General features: G+C 44.3%; 1 protein-coding gene across 1 annotated transcript in view; it reads left to right on the forward strand.

Moving 5' to 3' along the window:
• Positions 1–18,711, forward strand: part of LOC124036591 (nuclear receptor ROR-alpha A) — a 307,445-nt gene that overhangs the window by 101,248 nt on the left and 187,486 nt on the right. Inside the window, exon 2 of the mRNA XM_046351347.1 lies at positions 16,676–16,696. Within this exon, the coding sequence (XP_046207303.1) occupies positions 16,676–16,696 (21 nt within the window). The remainder of the gene's footprint in view (positions 1–16,675; positions 16,697–18,711) is intronic.

Here is an 18,711-nt window from a genome sequence, read left to right on the forward strand (position 1 = left end):
GACGATATCCTGATTTTTTCACCGTCACTCGAGATTCATGTTCAGCACGTTCGACGTGTTCTCCAGCGCCTTTTAGAGAATTGTCTCTACGTGAAGGCTGAGAAGTGCTCTTTTCATGTCTCCTCCGTTACTTTTCTCGGTTCCGTTATTTCCGCTGAAGGCATTCAGATGGATTCCGCTAAGGTCCAAGCTGTCAGTGAGTGGCCCGTTCCAAGGTCACGTGTCGAGTTGCAGCGCTTTCTAGGTTTCGCTAATTTCTATCGGCGTTTCATTCGTAATTTCGGTCAAGTTGCTGCCCCTCTCACAGCTCTTACTTCTGTCAAGACGTGTTTTAAGTGGTCCGGTTCCGCCCAGGGAGCTTTTGATCTTCTAAAAGAACGTTTTACGTCCGCTCCTATCCTCGTTACTCCTGACGTCACTAGACAATTCATTGTCGAGGTTGACGCTTCAGAGGTAGGCGTGGGAGCCATTCTATCCCAGCGCTTCCAGTCTGACGATAAGGTTCATCCTTGCGCTTATTTTTCTCATCGCCTGTCGCCATCTGAACGCAACTATGATGTGGGTAACCGCGAACTGCTCGCCATCCGCTTAGCCCTAGGCGAATGGAGACAGTGGTTGGAGGGGGCGACCGTTCCTTTTGTCGCGTTTGGACAGACCATAAGAACCTTGAGTACATCCGTTCTGCCAAACGACTTAATGCTCGTCAAGCTCGTTGGGCGTTATTTTTCGCTCGTTTCGAGTTTGTGATTTCTTACCGTCCGGGTAGCAAGAACACCAAGCCTGATGCCTTATCCCGTCTTTTTAGTTCTTCTGTGGCTTCTACTGATCCCGAGGGGATTCTTCCTTATGGGCGTGTTGTCGGGTTGACAGTCTGGGGAATTGAAAGACAGGTTAAGCAAGCACTCACGCACACTGCGTCGCCGCGCGCTTGTCCTAGTAACCTTCTTTTCGTTCCTGTTTCCACTCGTCTGGCTGTTCTTCAGTGGGCTCACTCTGCCAAGTTAGCTGGTCATCCCGGTGTTCGAGGCACTCTTGCTTCTATTCGCCAGCGCTTTTGGTGGCCGACTCAGGAGCGTGACACGCGCCGTTTCGTGGCTGCTTGTTCGGACTGCGCGCAGACTAAGTCAGGTAACTCTCCTCCTGCCGGTCGTCTCAGACCGCTCCCCATTCCTTCTCGACCATGGTCTCACATCGCCCTAGACTTCATTACCGGTCTGCCTTTGTCTGCGGGGAAGACTGTGATTCTTACGGTTGTCGATAGGTTCTCTAAGGCGGCACATTTCATTCCTCTCGCTAAACTTCCTTCCGCTAAGGAGACGGCACAAATCATCATCGAGAATGTGTTCAGAATTCATGGCCTCCCGTTAGACGCCGTTTCAGACAGAGGTCCGCAATTCACGTCACAGTTTTGGAGGGAGTTCTGTCGTTTGATTGGTGCGTCCGTCAGTCTCTCTTCCGGGTTTCATCCCCAGTCTAACGGTCAAGCAGAGAGGGCCAATCAGACGATTGGTCGCATACTACGCAGCCTTTCTTTCAGAAACCCTGCGTCTTGGGCAGAACAGCTCCCTGGGCAGAATACGCTCACAACTCGCTTCCTTCGTCTGCTACCGGGTTATCTCCGTTTCAGAGTAGTCTGGGTTACCAGCCTCCTCTGTTCTCATCCCAGCTTGCCGAGTCCAGTGTTCCCTCCGCTCAAGCGTTTGTCCAACGTTGTGAGCGCACCTGGAGGAGGGTGAGGTCTGCACTTTGCCGTTACAGGGCACAGACTGTGAGAGCCGCCAATAAACGTAGGATTAAGAGTCCTAGGTATTGTTGCGGCCAGAGAGTGTGGCTTTCCACTCGCAACCTTCCTCTTACGACAGCTTCTCGTAAGTTGACTCCGCGGTTCATTGGTCCGTTCCGTGTCTCCCAGGTCGTCAATCCTGTCGCTGTGCGACTGCTTCTTCCGCGACATCTTCGTCGCGTCCATCCTGTCTTCCATGTCTCCTGTGTCAAGCCCTTTCTTCGCACCCCCGTTCGTCTTCCCTCCCCCCTCCCGTCCTTGTCGAGAGCACACCTATTTACAAGGTACGTAGGATCATGGACATGCGTTCTCGGGGACGGGGTCACCAATACTTAGTGGATTGGGAGGGTTACGGTCCTGAGGAGAGGAGTTGGGTTCCGTCTCGGGACGTGCTGGACCGTTCACTGATTGATGATTTCCTCCGTTGCCGCCATGATTCCTCCTCGAGTGCGCCAGGAGGCGCTCGGTGAGTGGGGGGGTACTGTCATGTTTTGTCTTATATTGTCTTGTCATTTTGCTTTTCCTTCTGTTCGTTTTCCCCCTGCTGGTCTTTTTAGGTTCGTTCCCCTTTTTCTCTCTCCCTCTCTCTCTCTCTTGTCTCTATCGTTCCGTTCCTGCTCCCAGCTGTTCCTATTCCCCTAATCAATCATTTAGTCTTCCCACACCTGTTCCCTATCTTTTCCCCTGATTAGAGTCCCTATTTCTCCCCTTGTTTTCCGTTTCTGTCCTGTCGGATCCTTGTATATTGTTCACCGTGCTGTGTCTTTGTATCGCCCTGTCGTGTCGTGTTTCCCTCAGATGCTGCGTGGTGAGCAGGTGTCTGAGTCTGCTACGGTCAAGTGCCTTCCCGAGGCAACCTGCAGTTTATTATCGAGTCTCCAGTCAGTTCTCGCGATTACGAGTGGAATTGTTTTTTATGCTTTATTTACCGCTCCGATTTGTCTAGGAGTATTGCTATTTCCTTAAACTGGATTAAAGACTCTGTTTTCGCCAAGTCGCTTTTGGGTCCTCATTCACCTGCATAACACTTCTCTCTGCTACTGCATGGCGAGCAGTACCGGAGTGCCAAGTCTAGGTCCAAGAGGCTTCTTAACAGCTTCTACCCCCAAGCGATATGACACCTGAACATCTAATCAAATGGCTACCCAGACTATTTGCATTGACCCCACCCCTATGCTGCTGCTACTCTCTGCCATTATCTATGCATGGCCACTTTAATAACTCTACCTACATGTACATAATTACCTCAATTACCTCGACATCGGTGTCCCCACACATTGACGTATTGACTCTGTACCGGTACCCCCTGTATACAGCCCCGCTATTGTTATTTACTGCTGCTCTTTAATTATTTGTTATTCTTACCTCTTACTTAAAAAAAAATTTTTTATGGAATACTGCATTGTTGGTTAAGGGCTCGTAAGTGACAAATAACATTTAATTTGATTTAAACGTAAATGATGGCTGTGCCCATTTCCCAAAAAATATTAACTTAGTTTGGCCATTTCTCAGCATATTACAAATCTTCAATCTACTTGTTACAGTGTATACAAGAACCGGAGATCATGACTTGACAAGACGTTTACAGTTTTTGATAAATCACAAAGAAAAGAAAATGTTATCACCTCATAGATCATCACCCCAAATACAAGTCTACTGCCTAGCCTAACCATAGCATGAAAGCTAAACAGGTTTGCCAGATTTGGGTGAAACCGTTTTAGGGGGTTTGTGGGGGGTTCATTTCATTTGTAGGGGATTTCAAGTCCATGGGGGGTAGAAATAGGAAGTATCGTGGGGGAATGTGATGCATGAAGTATTACTATGATGGGGATTTGTTAATAAATGTGGGGAAAACACAGGAGAAGTTTATAAGCTAATTAAACATAAAATACCTGGACAGGGGGGTCTGAGCTGGAAACCCTGAGTAACGATAGTTAGAATCTAAGTCAGTCGAGTGAACCATCCCTCCACCTCGTTTGGTTATAACATCTTTGGTCTGACAGACGTTTACGCGACAACCAGGATGTATTGGTTGATGTCATCAAAAATGGCACCACACATAGCTGTATTTAGCTTAGCATTAGATCATCATAATCAGTACACCCTTCCAAAAAGTATTTTACACACGTGTGTCCATTACAATCTATCCAAGAATCAGAATGCATGATTGTCACCGGTACTTGAAAATGTGAATAAAACAGTAAATACATTATGCTCCATACATATATATGGTGAGCTACAGTAGAAACGACGATATACAGAAACTATAATGATAGCGTAGTAAGGCACTTACTTTGATAGGAAAACACACATGTCCAAAGTTATTATTAATAAGGAAAACTACAATGAAGGCACTGTGGGTGCCAGCTGGAAGATGTAGCAGGGGGAAAGAGTTTGTGCAGGTTCTGTTCTGACTGGAGATGCGTAAATGTCTGCATACTTGATCTGGGGAAACACTGGGGAAGTGCTTGGGCTCTCATCCAAGAGAGAAGTTTGTCCGGCTCAGTAAAGCCTCAAACATAAATTGTCCACAACAGTGAAATGGGCTACTTCTATGTGAATTAATGAGGAGGCGGAACACAAAATCAATTTAAACTGTTGTTAAAAAATACAACTTTTGGAAAATTATTTGAAATTGACAAGTTGGAATGTAGCCTATTGATAATTAGCAGGCAGGGTGCCTTGGTTTGGGGGCAGCGCGGGTTAACCATCCTGTTGCATAACAATCACATTTTGGAACAGTGAGTGCATTCTGATATCACACGTGTAAATACATCTCACGCTGGGGCGACCATTAGAGATATTTGGAACTCACACGTTAATAAGTTAATGAAACTGAGCCAGCTGCTTGAACAGAGTTCTGAGTGGTTATAACCATGAGAACAGACCCTCTGGATGGATGCTCTAAGAATGGACGGGAACACATCTTCAGACAGTATTCACACCCCTCGATTTTATCCACATTTTGTTGTGTTACAAATTGGGAATTTTTTTATTTAATTGTTATTTTTTGTCAATGAAAAAGGTAGATAAGAATGCATACTTTTGACTTAAATCTGCTTCAGAATTGTCACGCCCTGGTCTTATAAATTTGTGTTTTCTATATTTATTTGGTCAGGCCAGGGTGTGACATGGGTTTATTTTGTGGTGTGTTTGTGTATTGGGGTTTTTCATAGGTTTTGGGATTGTGGCTTAGTTGGGTGTTCTAGCAAAGTCTATGGTTGCCTGAGGCGGTTCTCAATCAGAGGCAGGTGATTCTCGTTGTCTCTGATTGGGAACCATATTTAGGCAGCCATATTCTTTGAGTGTTTCGTGGGTGATTGTTCCTGTCTCTGTGTTAGTTGTCACCAGATAGGCTGTCTAGGTGTTCATGTTCTGTTTGTTGTTGTTGTATTGTTCGTGTTTTGTCTTCATTAAAGATGTATCGAATTAACCACGCTGCATTTTGGTCCGACTCTCTTTCGACTGAAGAAAACTGTAGCAAGACCTGAAATGTTTTGCCTAGCAATGCTCAACAACCAACAACCAAGAGCTTAAAGAATTTTGAAAAGAATATTGAAAAATATAACACTAATATATCTTGATTAGATAAGTATTCAACCACCCAAGTCAATACATGTTAGAATCACATTTGGCAGCAATTACAGCTGTGATTCTTTCTGGCTAAGTCTCTGAGCTTTCCACAGCTGAATTGTGCAACATTTTCCCATTATTCTTTTAAAAATTCTTCAAGCTCTGTCAAATTGGTGGTTGATAATTGCTAGGCAACCATTTTCAGGTCTCGCTTTAGATTTTGAAGCAGATTTAAGTCGAAAGTATGCATTCTTTCTACCTTTTAATTTAATCCTTACATTTTTAGTGCTTGGATTTGGATTGGCCTACTCTCTTCGCTACTTTGTATGAATCGATAAAGAAGTTTTCATCTGAATGTTATCATGTCTTCTAACAAACACATCTCAATGAACTTCGGTCAATTGATGAGAAGATCAACTTATATCGCTGTGAGAAAATGATTTCGGTAGATGGCCAATAATAATTTCAGTGAATCTAATTAATTTCGTGACAGGGGTTTGCTTTCATTTGAATGATTTCTTAACCCACAAATCCATTAATTCATGTGAGGCCAGAGACGTTTATGAGAAGAGCGGCAGAATTGTTTCCAGCCTCCATGGTCTGAAAATGACAGTCCACTACGGACTGGCACTTATGACATAAACACGGGAACTAAACCAAAGATATTGATCTCTTTTAAGCAATCGATTTAAACAAATCTCTAGTCAGAGGTATAATGTTATGTGGTGAAAGTGCAAGCTTGTGCAATGTAGTAACATGTTTTGTCCACCATAGGGTAATAAGGGTAATATAACATACAGTAATTAAATATGTTAAAGTTATTCAATATTTTAATATATAGTACATGTAGCACACTCACACATTTTTACAATAATGACATCTATTTATTTCTACTTCAGTTTAAAAATGCCCCTAAGCACAATTAACCAGGTGCTCTAGACTAGAGGGTCCAAAGTGTCTGTGCAGTATATGCTGAACATTTGAAATCCCTACTTCTGGTATTGGAACTCTGTAGTCAGCTCCTCAAGATCATCATCAGTCTATGCTCTGACACATACTGTAAACAGCCCTCTGTCCATCTGTCTGTCTGATCAGTTTTTTTAGCCCATGATCTAAAAATGTGCTCCCTCACCCAAAACCCACTCAAAATGTCCATCTTTTAGCCTCTCTATTATTTCCTTATTTATGTACCTCACATTTTTATTCGGAATACTATTTAATGAAGAGTTGATTATCAACCTTAATTATTCATTTTCGTTTCTGCATTTGCTTCCGAGGGAGGCTGGCTGGCTGGAGCAGTAGTCGTGTGGGAGGGGATGGAGATAGTAGTGGTGGGTGCTCTGCCATAAGCCCAAAACCCATCCCCATCCCATCTCCTTCAGCACCAGCCACAGACCAGGCTCCAGTCCTAGCGCACGCCACAGCTCCAGAGATGCTGAGTGCCCTTGTGATAAGGTGTGAAGCCTGTCTGCCACTGACTGACAAGCCTGCTCTTGCCATGCCAGTGCCTGGCGCTCGATAAGAGAAAATGTAAGCGTGATTTTGGGAAATGATATTTATCTCGGTTCTCTAGTCGTGCCAGTAACCCATCATAATTATGATTTGGCCAGTGACACTTTGCTTCTTGAAAGTCCAAAAGTGCTGCTAGGTGACCTAAACTGGGACATGCTTAACACCCTGGCCATCCTACAATCTAAGCTTGATGCCCTTAATCTCACACACATTATCAATGAACCTACCAGGTCCAACCCCAAAGCTGTAAACACAGGCACCCTCATATATATCATCCTAACCAACCTGCCCTCCAAATACACCTCATGCATTTGGTTTTACTAGCGTTTAAGAGCAGTTGGAGACCACAGAAGGAGTGTTGTATGGCATTGAAGCTCGTTTGGAGGTTAGATAGCACAGTGTCCAAGGAAGGGCCTGAAGTATACAGAATGGTGTCGTCTGCGTAGAGGTGGATCAGGGAATCCCCTGCAGCAAGAGCAACATCATTGATATATACAGAGAAAAGAGTCGGCCCGAGAATTGAACCCTGTGGCACCCCCATAGAGACTGCCAGAGGACCGGACAACATGTCCTCCGATTTGACACACTGAACTCTGTCTGAAAAGTAGTTGGTGAACCAGGCAAGGCAGTCTGCTAATGAGTTTGCCGATAAGAATATGGTGATTGACAGAGTCGAAAGCATTGGTCAGGTCGATGAAGACGGCTGCACAGTACTGTCTTTTATCGATGGCGGTTATGATATACTTTAATTCCCTGAGAGTCGCTGAGGTGCACCCGTGACCGGCTTGGAAACCAGATTGCACAGCGGAGAAGGTACGGTGAGATTCGAGATGGTCATTGATCTGTTTGTTGACTTGGCTTTCGAAGACCTTAGATAGGCAGGGCAGGATGGATATAGGTCTGTAACAGTTTGGGTCCAGGGTGTCTCCCCCTTTGAAGAGGGGGATGACCGCGGCAGCTTTCCAATCCTTGGGGATTTCAGACGATATGAAAGAGAGGTTGAACAGGCTTGTAGGGGTTGCGACAATGGCGGGGGGTTGCGACAATTTATGGCAACTTTTAGGGGTTGCGACAATGGCGGCGGATAGTTTCAGAAATAGAGGGTCCAGATTGTCAAGCCCAGCTGATTTGTGCGGGTCCAGGTTTTGCAGCTCTTTCAGAACATCTGCATGGGGGGAGGTGGGGGGTCGGAGCTGTTGGCAGAGGTTGGAGTAGCCAGGAGGAAGGCATGGCCAGCCGTTGAGAAATGCTTGATGAAGTTTTTGATTATCATGGATTTATTGGTGGTGACCGTGTTACCTAGCCTCAGTGCAGTGGGCAGCTGGGAGGAGGTGCTCTTGTTCTCTGCTTGAAAAAGCTGGCCTTTGCTTTCCTGACTGACTGTGTGTATTGGTTCCTGACTTCCCTGAACAGTTGCATATCGCGGGGACTATTCGATGGTATTGCAGTCCGCCACAGGATGTTTTTGCGATGGTCGAGGGCAGTCAGGTCTGGAGTGAACCAAGGGCTATATCTGTTCTTAGTTCTGCATTTTTTGAACGGAGCATGCTTATCTAAGATGGTGAGGAAGTTACTTTTAAAGAATGACCATGCATTCTCAACTGACGGGATGAGGTCAATATCCTTCCAGGATCCCGGGGCCAGGTCGATTAGAAAGGCCTGCTATTAAGTGACTGTCCCACTGGATGTCATAAGGTGAATGCACCAATTTGTAAGTCGCTCTGGATAAGAGCGTCTGCTAAATGACTTAAATGTAAATGTAAATGTAAGTGTTTTAGGGAGCGTTTGACAGTGATGAGGGGTGGTCGTTTGACCACGGACCCGTAGCGGATACAGGCAATGAGGCAGTGATCGCTGAGATCCTGAATGAAGACAGTGGAGGTGTATTTGGAGGGCCAGTTGGTCAGGATAACGTCTATGAGGGTGCCCTTGTTTACAGATTTAGGGTTTAACCTGGTGGGTTCCTTGATGATTTGTGTGAGATTGAGGGCATCTAGCTTAGATTGTAGGACTGCCGGGGTGTTAAGCATATCCCAGTTTAGGTGACCTAACAGAACAAACTCTGAAGCTAGATGGGGGGCGATCAATTCACAAATGGTGTCCAGGGCACAGCTGGGAACTGAGGGGGGTCGGTAGCAGGCGGCAACAGTGAGAGACTTATTTCTGGAGAGATACATTTTTAAAATTAGAAGTTCGAACTGTTTGGGTATGGACCTGGAAAGTATGACATTACTTTGCAGGCTATCTCTGCAGTGGACTGCAACTCCTCCCCCTTTGGCAGTACTTTCTTGACAGAAAATTTTATAGTTGGGTATGGAAATCTCAGAATTTTTGGGGGCCTTCCTAAACCAGGATTCATACACAGCAAGGACATCAGGTTTGACAGAGTGTGCTAAAGCAGTTAGTAAAACAAACTTAGGGAGGAGGCTTCTGATGTTGAAAAGGCTTTTTTTGATCACAGAAGTCAACAAATGAGGGTGCCTGGGGACATGCAGGGCCTGGGTTTACCTCCACATCACCCGCGGAACAGAGGAGGAGTAGTATGAGGGTGCGGCTAAAGGCTATCAAAACTGGTCGCCTAGAGCGTTGTGGACAAAGAATAAAAGGTGCAGATTTCTGGGCATGGTAGAATATATTCAGGGCATAATGCGCAGACAGGGGTATGGTGGGGTGCAGGTACAGCGGAGGTACGCCCAGGCACAGGGTGATGATAAGAGAGGTTGTATCTCTGGACATGCTAGTTGTAATGGGTGAGGTCATCGCATGTGTGGGAGGTGGGACAAAGGAGATATCAGAGGTATGAAGTGTGGAACTAGGGGCTCCATTGTAAACTAAAACAATGATAACTAACCTGAACAACAGTATACAAGCCATATTGACATTTGAGAGAGACATACAGCGAGGCATAAAGTAATTGCAGGTGTTGATTGGGAGAGCTAGCTAAAACAACAGATGAGACAACAACAGCTAATCAGCTAACACAGCAACAGCAGGTAAAATGGCGATGACTAGGCAGAGAGGGTCGGATTAACTACACACAGTGCGTGAGTTTGTGGCTGGGGCCGCCAGATAAAAAAATTAATAAACATAATGGAGTACCGTGATTAATGGACAGTCCAGCAGGCATCAGCTATGTAGCCAAGTGATCATAGTGTCCAGGGGGGCAGCAGTAGATGGAACAGGGAAGCCACCACTACGCTAGCACGCGGGCGACGCAGCGTTTAAAGTTAGTAGCCCGGGGCTAGTAGGAGCGTCTGCTCCGACAGAGGCCGGTTGAAGGCACAGCGGATGGAGTATTCGTCGGCAGACCAGTCGTGGTGGTGCAACGGGGCGCCGTGTCCACAGAGAATCAAAGCCAGATGGAGAAAGAGGTACTGTAGAATTTCGTTTGCTAGCCGGGAGATGCGCTTGGCTCACGGCTAACTGGTGTTAGCTTCGTGGCAGTGGTGTTAACCACTATAGCCAATCGGTAGCAGCGGTGATCCGGTGCCAAGGTCTAGAGTTTACAGCAAGGATCCGGTGGAGTATTGGGCTCTAGCCGTGTATGAGTGGGGTTCGGGTGAACAGCTGAGTAGGCCGGGAGGTGGGCCTCAGGGATAGGAATCCGGCGTTGTTGTGGAGAGACAGTCCGATACTGGTAGTCTAGCGAGTATTATCCAGGCTAAAGACAGGGCTGGTATCTGTGCAGAAGGTAAAAGCCGCTAGCAGTGGCAAACAATGACTAAATAGCTTGTAGCTAATTAGCCGGTTAGCTTCTGGAGGTTCTTGGATGTGTTCTAAAATTGAAAATCATAGTGATTCCGTATCACATTGGTTGAGGCGGGTTACCGGAAGGTATAATCGAATTAAAAATCGAGAAGAGATTGAAAATAAATTGAAATATATATATACAAAAAATATGAAAAATACAAAAGTACACGAGAGGACAAACAAACACGTCTTCACTGCTATGCCAGATCTACAAGTATTTGCTAGGTAAAGCCCCACCATAACTCAGCTCACTGGTCACCATAGCAGCACCCACCTGTAGCACGCGCTCCAGCAGGTATATCTCACTGGTCACCCCCAGTGCCAATTCCTCCTTTGGCCGCCTTTCATTCCAGTTCTCTGCTGCCAATGACTTGAACGACCTGCAAAAATCGCTGAAGCTGGAGACACATATCTCCCTCACTAGCTTTAAACACCAGCTGTCAGAGCAGCTCACATATCACTGCACCTGTAATTAGCCCACCTGTAAATAGCCCATCCAACTACCTCATCCCCATACTGTATTTATATATATATCTTGCTCCTTTGCACCCCAGTATCTCTATTAACACATTCATCTTCTGCACATCTGTCATTCCAGTGTTTAATTGGTATATTGTAATTACTTCCCCACCATGGCCTATTTATTGCCTTTGCTATGAGACTCGAAATTGAGCTCAGGTGCATCATGTTTCCATTGATTATCATTGAGATGTTTTGACAACTTGATTGGAGTCTACCTGTCATAAATTCAATTAATTGAACATGATTTGGAAAGGCACACACATGTCTATATAAGGTCCCAACAGTTGACAAAGCAAAAACCAAGCCATGAGGTCGAAGGAATTGTCCGTAGAGCTCTGAGACAGGATTGTGTCGAGGCACAGATCTGGGAAAGGGTACCAAAAGAAGTCCCCAAGAACATAGAGAACTCAGTGAACTCCATCATTCTTAAATGGAAGAAGTTTGGAAACACCAAGACTCTTCCTAGAACTGGCTACCCGGCCAACCTGAGCGATCGGGCGAAAAGGGCATTGGTTAAGGAGGTGACCAAGTACCTGATGGTCACTCTGACAGGGCGCCATAGGTCCTTTGTGGAGGTGGGAGAACCTTCCAGAAGGTCAACCATCTCTGCAGCACTCGACCAATCAGGTCTTTATGGTAGAGTGGCCAGACGGAAGCCACTCCTCAGTAAAAGGCATATGACAGCCCAACTCTCAGACCATGAGAAACAAGATTCTCTGGTCTGATGAAACCAAGATTGAATTATTTGGCCTGAATGCCAAATGTTACCTCTGGAGGAAACCTGGCACCATCCCTACGGTGAAGCATGGTGGTGGCAGCATCATTCTGTGGGGATAGTTTTCAGAGGCAGGGACTGGGAGACTAATCAGGATAAAGGGAAAGATTAACGAAGGAAAGTACAGAGAGATCCTTGATGAAATCCTGCTCCAGAGCTCTCAGGACCTCATCCTGGGGCACACGTTCACCTTCCAACAACGACCCTAAGCACAAAGCCAAGACAACGGAGGAATGGCTTCGGGACAAGGCTCTGAATGTCCTTGAGTGGCCCAGCCAGAGCCTGGGCTTGAACCCAATCTAACATCTCTGGAGAAACCTGAAAATAGATGTGCAGCACTGCTCCCCATCTAAACTGACAGAGCTTGAATGGATCTGCAGAGAAGAATGGGAGTAACCCCCCAAATACAGTGGTGACAAGCTTGTAGTGTCTCAACCAAGAAGATTCAAGGATGTAATCACTGCCAAAGGTGCTTCAACAAAATACTGTGTAAAGGTTCTGAATACTTACGTAAATATGATATTTAGTTAAAAAAAATATATATAAACCTGTGTTTTTGCTTTGTCATTAAGGGGTATTGTGTGTAGATTGATGACAATTTAATCAATTTTGGAATAAAGCTGTAACAACAAAATATGGAAAAAGTCAAGATGTCTGAATACTTGCTCATTTTAAACATTTATTGGAGGATTTTTATTTTTGTATTGCTTGTAACTGCTTTGGGTAATCCAAGTTCTTATGCTGTTAGGGAAATAACCTGTGTGTAAATGTAATAATCTGCTGCTGTATATTTGTTGTTGTACAGTATGTGTGATGTTTTTTTTTGTCTTGTGTAGTTTCTTAATCATTGAACCTAAACTGTATGTGTAAACATGCATACGCAGGGCCCATCTGTAAAAGAGACCTTGGTCTCAGTCTGTGTTCCTTGTTGAAGTAAAGGTAGAATAATACATTCCGAATGCTCTGTATCACAAACCATCAAAGTGCCTGGTGTATGGAGGCGTTCAGATTAAGGGATTCAATCGATACCGAGACAAAGGCTTTCCGTATTGGGGATGTTACGCAAGATCTGTGAGTTGAAGAGTGTGCTTGAGATGTGTAAGAAAAAGCCCCCAGATTCAAGTGAAAATCTGCAAGTCTTTGTCAGAGTGTGTGTGGGCTGTTTGCTTGAGAGGGGACGTGTTCCTGTGTTATTTAGAAAGACAATCCTCTCCAAAGATGAGTGGGTTAACAGGAACCATTAATTGGTTTAGCAGGATTCATATGCACTCAAGTTCCGGCTTAGCTTCAAGGCTGAAAATGCTTGTATTCACACGTATTCAGCAGCCACTGCTTATTTTTTCCCTGCAAATGATCTCACTGTGAAGATAGGCTGTTTAACATTGCTTTTAAGCCTTAGGTTTTGATTTGGGGTTCTAAGATGAAGCATAGCTGCGTTTGTACTCATGTCATCACTTTTAATGTTGTATTCAAAAAACCCAGCTGTCATATATTATTCAATAAGTTTTCCTCTTTTCTCAGAAGCACTACACCATACTACCTCTGGTTGCAGCTTGCTTCTAGCAGCCCTTCAATTCACAGGCTACTGTATATTACTCAGTACTGTATATTTTTCCTCCATATAGTTTACTCAAGGTGACATTTGTGGGACACACTGATAAAGTAATTCTTCCCGCAGCTTATACCAGCTCTATAAGACTAAACAGAATTTCCCCATTATTTTAGTTTTTTTTTTTTGAGGGAGACAACTGCCCTTGTGATCTACAGTGCGGAGTAGCAGAGTAGTCCCCGACAGAAAGAAGTGCCTTTAACACCGGCTTCTTGGCAGCCTCACAGTAGCCTAGTGAGTATATTGTAGCTCGCTCTTAACCAAATGTATTTCCAGTCTGTCTGTGATACCCTAACAATAGGAGCAGGCCCACGATTCCCAACATATTTGTCAAATCACCGCACCTGTGAAGATCACTCTGCTCAAGATAAATTTGAGGTTGGAGTATTCGGCTACTGAATAAATCTTTTTATTACGTTGTTGTCTCTATTTGGCTGAGCGGATGAGGATTCTCCTCACATGAAGTGCAGTGGTGAAAGCCATGATAAATTGCACTCTTTGTTGACACCTTCATTGGGTTATTTATGGCTCATTAATTGAACTGAAAAGGAGAGTTGTAGGCGCAGCGGGGGGAGTCACTGCGCTAGGCCTTCATGGCACTGCCTCGCAGCAGCCCACAGGGCTGGGAGGAGATAGGAGACGAGAGGAGGCGTCCTATTCTCACATCTGTCTGACTGTTTCCTGTTTGCTGGGGAGAAAAGTGAGAGAATACTCTCGTCAGGGGCGGGCAGAGAAACGGGGAAGACAACCATGAGACGACGGCCCCCACCCATCCCATCCCAGCCCCTCTCTCACATAAGCTCCCTCCTTCAAAACCTGAAAGGGTTTTTATTTTAATCTTCTCCTGTGTATTCTTTTAGTCCAAGGAGATGTGCTTTAATCATCTTGAGGTTTGTATTGTAAAGGACTGAATGCAGTGTTCATTCAGTCCTTTACGGAATCGAGAAGAACATAGCTGCAAGATCTGTTTGCAATTACATGAATGCTTTCTTTAATATTAATTCAGTAGGCCTATTCATTCCATGATGTGAAATTGCATTATGAGCTTGTGTACACAAATGTAGGATTTGCTACAAGCAGTATTATGTTGCTCTGACTGAATAGTCTATAAGATAAAATATCCCCTCTCTTTTGATCTACAATCTCCTTTCAAAGCTTTGGATTTCCCAAGGAGGAAAGGGGCACTTCAGACATGAGCTCGGGAACACACTTGATTAACAAGTGGATTAACGATGCTCGTTTCATGGAAGGGTGTAACCCAAAGAACTTCAAAGGCCAACTGGAGTGAGTGCCCACGAGGTACAGTAATGAGGCCTTCCTTCCTGAGAGTACTGACAGACTTTATTCCTTCACTTCAACCTGATAATTTTTCCCCTTTCTGGTGCTTTATCTATTTTTCTCTATCTCTATTTGTCCCTTTCTCTCATCATCTCCCACTCTATTTCTGTTGATTGGTCTTATAATTCCTTTCTCCACCAAGGGTTTGTTACAGCAGGTCAATGTTACACTTGCCCCTGCACATTGACTGTACCGGTACCCCCTGTATATGTGTAACCTTTAGTTAAATAGGCAGGTCAGTTAAGAACAAATTCTTATTTACAATGACAGCCTACCCCTGCCAAACCCAGACGACACTGGGCCAATTGTGCGCCGCCCTATGGGACTCCCAATCTCAGCCGGATGTGATGCAGCTTGGATTTGAACTAGGTGCTGCAGTGACGTCTCTTGCACTAAGATGCAGTGTCTAAGACCACTGCACCACTCGGGAGCCTCACTATTGTTATTTTACTGCTGCTCTTTAATTTTTATATATATATTTATATATTTAATGTATTTTTTATTTTTACTTAGTTATTTTTTACTTAACTCTTATTTTTCTTTAAACTGCATTGTTGGTTAAGGGCTTGTAAGTAAGCACACCTGTTGTATTCGGCGCATGTGACAAATAACATTTGATTTGATTTGTATGTCCTGTATTGTATGTCAACTATCTCTGCATAATTGCAGATTTCTAGTGTAATTCCAGACATATCCCATCCCATCCTGGGGATCCACAGGAGTAGAGCAGGATCATGTTTGTTTGTATAGTTTGCCAGGCTCTAAGTCTCTTCATGTGTCTATGTCCTTGAACTGTAAGTGCTTAGGCTCATCCAGCCAGAGTCCCCTACTACCCTACTGCTGACATGTCACTCCCGTCACAGCTGCCAGTCAGCTCTCAGTGACGCTGGCCCACATCCTCCAACACTTTATGTCTCTCAACACCAAGTCCTCAGTGTCTCTGTGAGAGAGGGACATGTCTGGACCTGTCTGTCACAGACGACTCACCTCCCAGCTGGACTGCAGAGGGGGCCATTCTCTTTCTAAGCACCAGGGTGTCTTCCAGAGACAGGCAGATTGCGTCAGTCTGGACAGCTACTGTGCTGTACCACAGTGGACCAACATTCCTATCTTCTCCCTCCATGCTTTTGTATTATTTTGAGCTGGCAAGCACACAAGTGATAGTAATCTACACTTCAATTAGATCGCACTACTCATCAGATGCTATCTTGTGTGCTGGAGCTAGAGAGTGTGAGTGAGTGAGTGAGTGTGCTTTGAGGCAGGCAAAGTGTCACTGTGAAGTAGCACCTTGGTATTACTGTGAATGTTACCCGTTGAGCGTGTGTCTGAGTTTTAGTAAAGGCTTATACTGTAGGTAAAGAACCTGCAAAACAAATGATGCTGTGCTTTTTAAGTGCTGTACTTTTTTTCACCACAACCTGCAACCAGCGAAGGGCTGACTCCACTCCCCAAACAGATCCACGATTAAAACATAGTCTATTGTCATTCAACCAGTCATAAATTACAGTACACCAGGGACCACTGAAATAGAGAGAGTTACAAAAGCAATGTAAAATAATATTTTGCTTGAATTGTCACTGTTGGTGATATTGTATGTCCACATTATTAATGTGTTTCTACTTTCTCTGTTTTTGTTTGGTGATGATGTGTGCTGTGCCTCGCTGCTTCGTCCACCTGATCATGTACAAAAGGTAAGTGTCATAATGCCTGTCTCATAATCCAGAACACTCATTGAGTTATTTAAAAATAGATGGAGTCGCTCACTTTCTAAACGTACACTCATATCATTGACCAAATATGTACTTCTGTGTAGGTGGACTCACGAACAAGCAAGGTACGTGAACTCCATATTATAACTGTATGTCAGTCAACATCAACAGATGATTGTATTTGTGTCTTAACAAAATAACATATTTGTTTCTAACAAAATTACCATATTTATGTTAAAGAAAATGAGTAAATAGGCCTCACATTCCTGCATTTGGTATTTGTTTCCTTCCGATGTGTTAGCTAGGCAGTCTCTTCCTCTGCACCCGTTGCAAGGCAGTCACACAGAGCAGAGCTACAGTTCCAGTGTTCTTCCACCGAGTGGCAGGTATTCTGGTCTAATACTGTCCCACCCGCTAACACAGGAAAATCAAGATGGATGGGTAGATTCCATCGGTTTTTATCATCCCTTAATGTGCAGTTATACAGTGACAGAGAACTCTCCTAGAAGAGGACAGGCCAATGTTTGAAAATTTTGCAGGCGGGACATAGCACTCTCCAGGCACAGCCATTAAGTTCCATCAGGGAGGCAGTCTCAGGTAGGCAGTAGACACAATACCCTGGCCTCCCCTTCTGCCAAAGCTGGGAACATCTCTCTATATTTCTTTCTCTCTCTCTCTCTTTCTCCCTATTTCTTTCTCTCTCTCTCTCTCTCTCTCTCTCTCTCTCTCTCTCTCTCTCTCTCTCTCTCTCTCTCTCTCTCTCTCTCTCTCCTCTGTAGAAGAGAGCCATTCCACGTGGAACTATAGTGCTCCTCTCATCACTACGAGGTGCTTTGTTGTCCTTTTAACTGCAAGTGTCAGGTCTCAAGTAGTTGCTCTTCTCCCTCCTTTTGTGCATGGACATAAATATATTGTGCTATCTTCACGTTTGTTCAATGATATTCTCCTGTAGTGATACTGAATGGTAGCCATGGTCCGATTTTCTAGGGAAACAGGATATTAAAAACATATGTCAGAAAGGTTTCTTACAACTCAACACTGAGCACAATCCGACCCTCTCCACAATGTGAAAATGTAAACAGATATTCCTGTATATTTTTATCAAAGAGAATGTGACTTGTACTCTATTACACAGTCCATATGGGGGGGGGGTGTGTTCTCTGTCTTTGTTAGTATGTCACCCGTTGATAAAAGTGCCTTGATGTTGGAATAACTAACAAAATGTGGAAAATCTGAATATATTTAGTGGCACTTTTCAAACCAGGTTGTATGCAATGAAGGTCTCAGTTGCACATTGCTGTCTAAAAGACTGCTTATTGACAGACCTTCAGCGTCATGGGTTTCGCGTGTTCTTTGAATCTGTGGTACTCCAGCAAATGTGATCCTCTCTGATGCTTCTATTTGAACTTATTTTGATATCCCTGAGCATTAAGAGAAGTGACAGCTTACAAATAAATCCATAATTATCACATCTGAAAGCCGCCATCCCAAACTTTATTTGCATATGGAACACTTTGAGGGATGGGGCTGATATACCCTAAGGGTCTGGCAGACTCTGGCAAAGTGGCTGCTGTCATCTCTCTTCTCAGAAACCCACTGAAAAATAGAGGCAGAGACCATGTAGCGAGACAATAATGTTCTGTTAAGGTCCAATGCCAATATCAAATCATTTCTGGGTAATGATTAAGTACCTTGATGTGATTGTTTTCAATTAAAATGTTCAAAAAGAAACAAAAATAGCTTCTTAGCAAAGAGCAGTTTCTCAAGTGAGAATTTTGCTAGGACTGTCTGGGAGTGGTCTGTGGGAGATTTATGTAGTGATAACATGCAGTTTACACTACCGCAGGCTGCCATATGCTACTAAATTATCATTAGAACTTCTTCTGTGTCCAATTTTTTTATAATCTGGTGCAATAGAAGCATACATCTGGTACAGTAGAAGCAATTATTGGTACCATGATTGTCTTCGAAAAGTGTATTTATTTATACAAAGATTGAACCCGTTTTTCCCCTTTACTACTATATAATAGGGAATCCTTTTTTTCTGCAAACAATGCCTGCAGTACAGCGGTCGACTTGAACTCCATCCCACCAAAACAGGCAGAAATGTGTTTTCAAACAGCTCTTACAATAAAAGGGC

The sequence above is a fragment of the Oncorhynchus gorbuscha genome, linkage group LG01 (genome assembly GCF_021184085.1).
Source record: "Oncorhynchus gorbuscha isolate QuinsamMale2020 ecotype Even-year linkage group LG01, OgorEven_v1.0, whole genome shotgun sequence".
Taxonomy (NCBI): Eukaryota; Metazoa; Chordata; class Actinopteri; order Salmoniformes; family Salmonidae; genus Oncorhynchus; species Oncorhynchus gorbuscha.